Source organism: Meleagris gallopavo, chromosome 2, assembly GCF_000146605.3.
Source record: "Meleagris gallopavo isolate NT-WF06-2002-E0010 breed Aviagen turkey brand Nicholas breeding stock chromosome 2, Turkey_5.1, whole genome shotgun sequence".
Lineage (NCBI taxonomy): Eukaryota > Metazoa > Chordata > Aves > Galliformes > Phasianidae > Meleagris > Meleagris gallopavo.
Window position 1 is genome coordinate 27,412,569 of NC_015012.2, and position 10,326 is coordinate 27,422,894.

General features: G+C 36.6%; 1 protein-coding gene across 1 annotated transcript in view; it reads right to left on the reverse strand.

Annotated features, from left to right (window-relative positions):
- EXO1 (exonuclease 1) overlaps positions 1-10,246 on the reverse strand; it is a 33,505-nt gene extending 23,259 nt beyond the window's left edge. The window contains exons 1-10 of the mRNA XM_031552173.1: positions 10,001-10,246; positions 8,419-8,538; positions 7,466-7,589; positions 6,671-6,808; positions 6,241-6,453; positions 5,566-5,753; positions 4,714-4,810; positions 2,745-2,961; positions 1,710-1,962; positions 47-672 (exon numbers count right to left, since the gene is read on the reverse strand). Coding sequence (XP_031408033.1) covers positions 47-672; positions 1,710-1,962; positions 2,745-2,961; positions 4,714-4,810; positions 5,566-5,753; positions 6,241-6,453; positions 6,671-6,808; positions 7,466-7,589; positions 8,419-8,538; positions 10,001-10,161 — 2,137 coding nt within the window. The 5' untranslated portion in view covers positions 10,162-10,246. The remainder of the gene's footprint in view (positions 1-46; positions 673-1,709; positions 1,963-2,744; positions 2,962-4,713; positions 4,811-5,565; positions 5,754-6,240; positions 6,454-6,670; positions 6,809-7,465; positions 7,590-8,418; positions 8,539-10,000) is intronic.
- Between the last annotated feature and the right edge of the window lie 80 nt (positions 10,247-10,326).

A 10,326-nucleotide genomic window follows, 5' to 3' on the forward strand; every position in this document is an offset into this window, starting at 1 on the left:
AGGGGGGATGAATAGACTTGATTTAAGCTAGTAAGTCAATTCTTACTACACAACTGCAACAAACACCAAGAAGTTTTGTGAGTAGAAGTTCTATAATCAGTAGGGTATAAATCAAAGAAGGAGAACCTCATAACTTGTTTTCTATCTTTGAGATAGAAAACATAAGCAAAGGTTGAAATATCTAGTTTTCTGACTTTTTTGTCTGAATTACTGTTAGATACCTGTAGTATTTTTGAAGACTCCAAACTGCATTCTGGTGGCTCAAAAGACTTTTGAGAATGGGAGAAACACTGTGGTTCTATTAAGGGAGAGGATTCTTCATCTGATTCATCACACATGACTTCAGTCTCTGCTTGTACCCCATTACTGTTATCTGCCTGGGATGCCATACAGCTGCTTCTCTGTTGGTGAAACTGCTGTGAAAATACAGTATGAGACGGACCAGGATTTCCTGAATGATTTCCAAGGATGCTAAGCCACTGGAAGCAGCTTCTTGGTCTTTCTCCAGGAAGTGATGAGACAGTCTTTGTTTTTTCAGTTTCTAAAAATGGAGATTCATCTTCAGCTACATGTTCTACCTCCTGTTGCTTGCAATCCTCTTCAACATCTTGAATTATATCACTATCATCCTTTCCTTTAAAACCAAGCATATCTGCATCATTGCAGAAAAACCTAAAAGATAACAGAAAAATGAAGTTGAAAGCAACAGAAAAGTAACTGCAAGTGAGTATTTCATCTCCAAAACCTTATCCGTCAATTTGATTTTTGAAATGCACTTGGAAGACAGATTGTTTTGACCATGGGCAAATCACCATGGTTTTACTTCTCCAGTCCCTCATGAAGGCATTTAAAAGACAACAGTAAAATTATTTTGTGTTTCAATGGAAAAAAGAAGTATCTGTAAACATGTCATCCATTGACTAAGAATAATAGGCGCTTCTTCTGAAAGAAACTAGAAATTATACAAAATTAAAGAAAAATATTATTATAAAGCTAAATGATAATGAAGCTCTTATTGAGAAATCTAAAATCTATCTAGCTTTTTTTGTACTATAGGAGCAGCTCTTAAGAGTGGGTACTAGTCAAATTTCCTCCCTTCTAGTTTGTACAAGCTGAGCATTTATTTGGAGAAAAGCCTGCCATCACTAACAACTTTTTTTAATTTAAGCTGAATCTCTAACTTAGGGAAAGTATGAGTTAAAAAAATATCAATATTCAGATTGTTTTATAAAATTATACCTCTCTCACACACAAATCTTCAGATTATTCAAGGTAAAAAAAAAAAACATAATGAGACAGATCTGTGACACTTATTTATAAAAACCAGTTCAAATAGCTGTGGTCAAACACAACAAAGCAAAGTCAAAGATAAGTCAATATACAAGCATTGCTTATTTACTTGGCTAAGGCAGCTATATTCTTTTTTTCTTGATTGTATGTTTTTTATGATATGTAGAGACTAAACTGTATTGGGTTGTGTCACAGCCTTCATTTCTGCAGTTGAAAAAAATACCAGGCGTTTATCTACCTATGCATCTCGTATTGCATGCTTAGCACAAGAAGTTGGCCATCTCAGCTACAACTACAAGTGCATTGATACAGTTGCACAAAAAAACCTAAAGTATCTTCTCAGTATTCACTTTATTTCAGTACCCATGATACCAAATACTATCTTGCTATTCACTGAAATAAAATAAAAGCAAGCATACCTGCTTCTTGTTCCTGGAACAATCACAGCGTCTGTCTGTTTGTTTTTCCTTTGCAGAAAGGAAGCAAATTTATTTCTAACCCTGGGCAGAGAGTTAGAGCTTTCTTTAATGACAGAATTCCCTGAAGAATCAATGCTTTGTATTGCAGAAACGCTCTTCTGTGATTGACCATCTTCACCACTCTCCTTGAATTTTTTCGCTTTTGAAAATGAATATTGATTCAAAAGATCTCCATCTGAGAGTTCTTCTGAATCTAAAGACAATTTAAGAATCACTGAGAAGCTTGTTCTAGAACATGTTATGAGAGAAATGAACATTTTTTATCCTTACTGCCTTAAAAAGTGTTCTTGACATTATGGTTCAGAAGTTGCCTTTACTGTTACTTTGTATTACATAAGCTTAAAGTAACTTTAGAAAGGTAGATGAAAGGAAGACCTAACAGTTGAGACTAAGAAGAGAGCATATTATGGTTTCAACATCTTGAAATTAAACTTGAAATCAAACACTAAAAGCTAAAAGGTATGTGTCTAGTAAACTAATTAAAATTTTTGATAACATAAAGAGTAGGAAGACTATCAAGAGGTGAAAAGGAAATCCTGGTAGCATGAACAGAAAAGGAGGATGCAAAAGAGAAATACAGAGAAAAAACGTAGCAGGTGAAGCACAGTGGGAACAGAGAATTTCCTCTGTTAAAAGCCCATGGATCATTTCAGTCCAGACAGCTGCAGTGATATACAAGACAATACAGCACAGATGTACAGCTAGGAGAAAACTGCAGTGAAGTGCACCAAAGCAAGAGAACTGAGCAGCACAGTGTTAGCAGGGTACAGAAAACTTCCACTTTTCCATATGGCTCTCTGATAGACTATTTTCATTTCTTCACATGCACCAATAAGATAGAAATTAAACCCCAAAATATCTAGTTCACTTTTCTCCATTTTTAAGAATTGTATCTCAAAATTGAAAGGGACAGTATTTTATAATACAGTAAAATCTTTAATACAGTCTTCTATTGTTACTTAACTAGAAACATACCACTCCTTTGTCTTTTTGCAAAGAGCTCTTTGCCTGGAAGTTTTAACCCTTTGATACTGATTATCTTCTCAATGCCTTTCGTTGTTGATTTCTCTGGTAAGTGAGTTTTATGAGGAGCATCATCCATACTAGGACCAAGCTTGTAGTCTTTGCTCCAAATGCTATTTACATGATTAGCACATTTGTCATTCCAGCCATGGCTTCTTTGCTGCGTAGGCTACAAAAAAAGTTAGGAATAGGCTCATAAATTTGCCTTCTAAATAAGATTTCCTCATTTAGCATAAGAGCATTTTGACACACACCCATTGTTGACATGGCCACTCCATGTCAAACGTTTCCATTTTGTTCCCATATTTTCTTATGCTTCCCTGACAAACTCTTTTTCTTCTGTGCTGCCACGACTTCCTCATTCCAATATAGCGTAAGTGGCTAACTGCTCTTCTCTAAATTAGAGACTTAATTATTACCTATATTCAGTAGAATGATTTTGGAAAATATTTTCCTCACAGTTGAATTTTTCTTAGAAAAAAAAAATATACTCTCCAACTCACTTGGCAAAAAAAAATCTTAATTAGTTATTTCAGTAAATAGGATTAAGGACTTACTGAAGAAGGCTGGAAATAAAACAGTCAAAAAAAAAAAGACAGTCAAACACTCTAAAAAGAGAAGTTCTACTTGTACAGAGAATGAGAACTAAGGGTTTGTATGCTACAGGTCACCTAACTTAAGGTCGTCTTCTCTGGATACCCTGATACCAACATTTAGCCAACATAACTTAGTTCAAGTCTCTGCTGTGACTTAAGTGAAGACAGTCGTGTCAGGAAAGGAAAGAAAACCCCCTCATGCCTCACATGTCTCTTAAGGATCTCCATTAACAACTTTCTATTCACCAGGAAATAATCTGTTCCTATGTCTATCCATACTTAGGTTTACTAACATGCCCATTAAAAAAATAAGGAAAAAACCCCACAAAACTGAAACCACACCAAACCCCCAGTAAACACAGAAGATTTAACTCTGCAAATGCAGTCTTGCTTGTACAACTATTTACTTATGTAAGCTATTTTATAATTTTTGATCAGAAGCAAGTAGCGCATGATGGAAGAATACAGTCAGAATTATTCCAGATGTAACCAAATCATTTCTTTCTTTTCACCACTTTAGTTGGTGCTTAATGTGTTCAAGGGCCATCTAGGTCACAATGTTTTCCTGCTTACTTTTTTGGAAAATGCAGAGAATATGAAGTAAAGTGAAGAGTTACAAAACACCAGGATAAGGAGGTGACCACAGTCCATTTTGCCATTGTCAAAATAAGCACAGTAACTCAGAAGTCTAACAACTAGAAAGGACTACAGTGAGTTAAGCAGTTGGAAGGCATGCATTATCAGAACTACAGTCATCAGAAAACAATGGCTCTTAAAACCATGCCTCTGTATTTACATTTTCCAGCATCTCTTAGATGAGATCCTTGAGAAGGCTTTACTGGTTTTAACTGTTAAAAACCAAAATTTCAGTTCTCAAGTGCCATAAACACAATTTACTTTGTGTAAGATCCTTTTCCTAGATTAGAATTTACAGAATTGCCTGAATGCATCAGCATCTGGCATTATCTGGTGGTGTCTTTAATAACTAGATGAGTTGTAAAGCCACAACAGTTACTACTGATTTAATTGTTTTTAGTAATTACTTTTGTGAAGTCTCTGAAGATGCTGCAGAAGTTTGTAGATTAGATGTCAATTTTACTTCAAAGAATTATTAATATTCTACTCAGAGTCAGAATTTAAAAGAGTTTTACACTGGATTGCTCTTTGTATCATACTTCACACAACTCCAAGAACATACGATTTCTGTACTAGCAGAATAGCTTTCACTGACAAGTCAGTTAGGAATAACAATCAGCTGTGTTTTTCCATCAGCCTTCAAACCTGTGTTATTATCTCAGTATGTAGCTTCAGAACAAAGCTGTTACCTGTGCAGTATCAGGGTTATAGTTATCAATTTGTTCCATCGTATCAATATCAATGTTCCCAAGAGCAATTTGAAAACCAGTACTATCTCCAAAGTGTCTGTAGCCATCACATTAAAGGAAAATAAATCTTTAAAATAGTGCAATAAATGAACTGTAGCATTAAAGTTAGAACAGCTATTTCTGAATTTGTGATATAGCATTAAGCATATATATATATGGACACTAATAGTTATGGTTCAATACGATGTGACAAGTCAAAGTATCTGCAGTGCTTGGCAAACTAAGCAAGCCTAAAGATAAGCATTCAATCATTAATTACAAGTCACTGGAAAATCACCATCTTTCTCCTTTCTGGCATCAGGAAAGGACAGATATTAGGTAGCCTGAAGAACATACAACGCTAGCAATTACTTAAACAGTCCTCTCTTTGTTCTCTTCATTTTCCATGAAGAAATTTATGACAGGTATCAAAATAGCACTTATTTTGTAATGAGACATATATGGTAAAACAGGGAATGTTTAGATTATAAATTCACAGCAAGAATTAAAGTGATAGAAATTACAACACAGAACACAGGCACAAACTAAGTCACGGAACAACTCAAACAGTTGAAGAATAATCTGTACTTAAGGAGTTATTTTCTATTAAAGGAAATAGCAGCTACATAAAATGATAGGTCATTTTTTATTGCTCAGTTATCCACTGTGCTTAAAAAAAAAAAAGACCTCTATAATTTACAAATGCTGCAGAAAAAGCAGGATTTAACCAATAGTAGAGGTGCAGTGAAAAATAACACAAGACACCACAACTGATCACATGGAATTTTCTCAGTTTCAATACCAAAAGGATACCGTCCTGCATAAATTAGTGTTTCTGGATCAACATCATCAGCATAATCATTCAGAGGAACTAATTTTCTCTTGATGGGATCAAAAACCAACTGATAAAGGAATGTATTATTGGCTCGTGTGAAACCCTGTATGTATTCTTCTGATACAGTTATATTCATCTTCAAGTAGTGTCCCATTTTCTTAATAACCTGTTCAAAAAGAAAAAATTAACTGTTGCTTTCAAACAAATAACAGAATTCCATGTTTGCCTTCAGAAGTATTAATTAAAAGACTGAAGGGCTTGGAATAATCAGAATTTGTATTTCAGCAAGTAATAGAAATATAACGTGAAGAGAAAAAATAGTTTTTTCAAAAAACTCAAGTATTTACATTTCAGTTATAAGGTATTTTTGTTTGTCATTAAATGTAGAACACATTCTGTTACAAAGATCAACTTAACAGGAGAAATGAAGCAGAAAAAATAGCCTTGTGCATTGTTTTCTCAATTCTAGCCGTCTATAGTCAGAACTATCACAAGCCAGTCCAACCAATAAATATCTACAGGACAGGTTAAAATACTTCAGACCATTCTTCTCAGAACAGAGAAAGCTAAGAACCACTCACATTTTCAATTCAGTGCTTTATACACAGAGACAAACTCCCAAATAGCCAACACGAAGCTAAAATCAAGATTACCTTTATAATATCTGGATTGTTAGCTAATTTTAGTAACTTGCATGCTTTAGCTAACCCAATTCCATGGATTGATGAAAGGTAGTCACAACCAGACAGGATACACATATAACGGAACTTCTCTTCAGTGAATACATTTCCGAGCTGCTTGCAGTTTCCTAGCCGAGCTTGATCTATCTCCAATCCATTTCCAAATTTGTCAATTTTCAAAAACACCTGGAAATGCAGTGGAAAAAATAATTTTCACCAATATTGGCTCATTGTTCTATTTGTACATATGCTAGCTTATTGCACTTGGTGGAAATAATAGAGGCGAGTGCTTTCAATTTCCACAAATTACTGTAACAAAGTCAGTCAAACACGTTTAGCCACTTTTAACTCTGCTTTTAAGATATCACTGAGAATTAAGGGCTATTAGTATTTTCTTCTATACCTTTTTACATCCAAAAGCTAAAAGATCAGAATCTTCTGTAATGATGGCCTGAACCATGCCAGTCTTATTAAGATAAGCCAACTGAGCATCAGCTTCATAGGGAGCAACAATACAATCAACTCCTCGGGCTCGTGCAGCCTGTACACAAACAGGAAACATACAAGTATTTAGTAACCATTTTCTTTCATTACCTATATCCCCCACCTGCTCCTTTTTTTTTCCCCACCCGCCCCTATCTTGAAGTTCTATCTTTCACATTTAAAACCCAAGTTTCAAGGAATTTAAGGACAAAACACCTTCTCCTGTGCTGGCATGTAACAGTGTACGCTGATCGCAGCTGCATGCTTCACCCTCCTGCACAGTACACTCTCTACAAAGAACACAAAGCAATTTTTCTAAGTATGATCCTATGATTGCAGTGGAAGAATGCAAGGGAACCTGGAAAGGTTTTTAAGAAGCAAAAATTTATTCCAGGAACTTAGCTGAGCTGGGTATCTAAATAATTTTGAAAGTTCAAGATGCTATTTCATGGATTTTAAAAGAGCTGTATTTAAGCTGACAAATCACTGTTATTTATACAACTGGGCATAATAATTCTGAAATGAAGTTAACCATGTCTAACATAATCCAGTATATGCTGTAGACTAAGAAGAGGAAGTATAGGGAATAATTTTCTTTCTTACGTAGACAAGGTAGTACTGTAGTTGTACCAAAGCAGAGCAAAACATGCTTACAGGCTTACTGCATTGATTTTTTTGTTTGATACTGTTCATCTCAGCAGCACTAACAACTTACTTTAATGACTTCGTGAGCCATAGCATGCGTAACATTGACACTGCGAGCAAAACAGTCTCTTGCTTCTGAAAATTTCCCTTCCCGAAACAACTGCTTTCCTTTCAGAAGATTGGCTTGACGCTTCCTGAAAGAAAAATATCCATTGACCTCGGATTTTTATTTTTATTTTTTTTACTTAAAAGAACGAGTATTAGAAAGGACCAGGAGATAGAGAAAAGCAGGCAAGCTGTGTTGCAGTTGAACGTGCCCCAAATCCATTCTACTGTGTAAATTTCCAAATATCAGAATAGCTGCAAGCCACCAGATTAAAAAAGACACCTAGATTGGCATGGTGAAATACATAGTGAGAAAACAGCAATAACTCCAACTGAAATCAGCAGTGAAAGAGAAGAGTTGCACTCATAATCAGGATGCAGTAAAATAAGTATAATGGATTTCGGGAGCATCTGATGTCAGATGCTCACTGATTTACAGAAGAGAAGGCATTATTTACTTCATTTCAAATATTAAAAATGGTCTGCACCATACTCAAGAAAATATATACTCTATATAGGACTCGAATCCAAAGCTGAAGTAGTTCTATCTATTTGAAGAGAATGATAAGGAAGACGGTATTAATTTTAAATAAAGTTATATTATGTAAGAATATTTTTGTCCATGGAGATCAGTCAGCTTGAGAGAACTGAAAGGCTTTAACACATTACAGGATACGGTGCTCAGTAGTTTACTTCCTTCCTCCCTAAAAATACTTTCATTTATTAAAGACATTTCTATTTTTGGAATTAAATCTCTAAGAAAATGTTTGTACAATTTTAAATGTAAATTCAATGAAGTTAAACTAAATTGTAGGAAAGATGACCAAAGATCACTGCCTAACAAGTTTGAAGTTTTTCCAAATCTGAAAATGGACTGTGGTGTTAAACATACTGCTGTGCTGGCAAATCAATACTTACTCTCTTCGGGCCTTCTCCACTTCCTTTTTAGAAGGTAGGGTGCAGCCATCAAATACCAAAATTGGTTTAATTCCAAATGAGAGGAGCATATCAACAAGTTTCATGCAGAAAGCTACATAACTGTGTCAACAATAAGAGGGGAAAAAAAAACATTAAGATTAGGGATCTTAACAGGTCTTACATCTTTCCTGTATCACAGGAAGATTAAGAACACATGAATGCCCTTTTTTAATAAATAAACGCTCCACCTCCCAACTTAGCTCTGAGCCTACCAAGCTCTATTTTTGCACAAAATGCACTAAGAATTCAAGCAGCATTCAGCTGACTCTGCTACAATAGATTGCAAGTGCTCTACATTATCTTTCCCTGGAGCCTTTTAAAAGTTTCATTGAGTGCATTTTTGTAGAGCAATGGAGTATAAAGCTTCTAACCACGGAACTATCCATTCTCAGTTGGTGAGTATGTGCTAACAGATAGACACGCAAATATATCCTCCTACCCTAAGCATACAGGCACGCTACTGAAAACATTGAGAGATGGGACAGTTCCCAAACTGCACTAGAAGTAGAGCACAGCCCAGGAGGCAATCCTCCAGTGCTTGCAGAGACCAACCTTTAGTAAAAATATCTGCAGGTGATTCCAGACTTTGCGTACTTCCTCAGACCTCTCATTTCCTCACCTGTTAGTTCTGTAGATCTGTACAACAGGATCATTTCATCAGCAGCACACAACTAGCATTTAACAGCAAGTTATTCAATATTATGTAAAATTATTCAGACGTGTTTTAAAGTGTGGAGGTGATCTCTACACTGCTGTTGAAGAGCCTAAGATTAATGACCATGTGTCCACAAAGATAGATTTTTTTCTCCCTCATTAAATATATAGATATAGTTAAGAAGTTCAATCACCCTAAAGTTCCCACTGATGGGTCATGTTTCCCTGCCTATCAGCTTCTTTTTAATTCACTTAAAAATACATAATTTCTCAGAATTCCAAAGGATTTCCACTATTTTCAAAGACAAGTAGGAGAGCTGAATGAAACACTGCAGTTCTTCTTTCCATTAGAAGCAGGAATTAAAAGTTTTGAATCAATTTGTAATCATGCTCTTTTGTCTCCAGCCAAACACTTAATCAAAATCCCATGAATGAAGCTTAGCCCAGACTAGCTAGTATTTTTATTTCTAAAGAGAAAGGAGGAAAAACATTTTAGAAGACAATCTAAAACAAGTGCTCAACTCAGCTTTCTAGGGATGGGACAAAGGACAAGAATTCATGCCAACGTGACCTACGCTCCAAAGCAGGACTTGTAGCACAGCTACAGTTTTTATTTGTGTCTTTCCTTAGAAATGAGGCTACCGAAGGAAGAATCCACGTTGCAGACAAAGAGCTACTGTTATTAAAAATGTAACAAGCCACGCGAAAAAAATAGATGAAAAAATCCATGCAAGAAATTGCTCAAAACGTGAGGCATATGCCTATCAGAACTAAAACTGCTTTAACTTCGCTTTTAACTCAAGAACTCCCAGATCAACGAGACCTCAGCCTGTGGAAGGGCCGGGACCGAGATGTTCCCGTGACTTACTGGTCCGTCGGCTCTCCCCTGGCCAGCTTCTCTGCGCAGCCATAGGAGCCTTTGTGCAGCCAGCAGTACGCGTCCACCGCCACCGCCTGCCCGCGGTACTTCTTCACGTGGCCGGGCTCCGCGGCCTCCTTGATGAACTGCAGCAGCCCCTGAATGCCCATAGCGCGGCTGCGGGAGGGAAAACGCGCGGCATTAACGTACCCTCAGCTCAGCCCTGCGTTCGGAGGGGACCGGGGACCGCCATCGAGCCCTGCCGCAACCCCTACCCAGCCCCCCGAGCCGATGGGGAGCTTTCGAGCGCCCGCCTAAGGACGACAAGGCCGAGG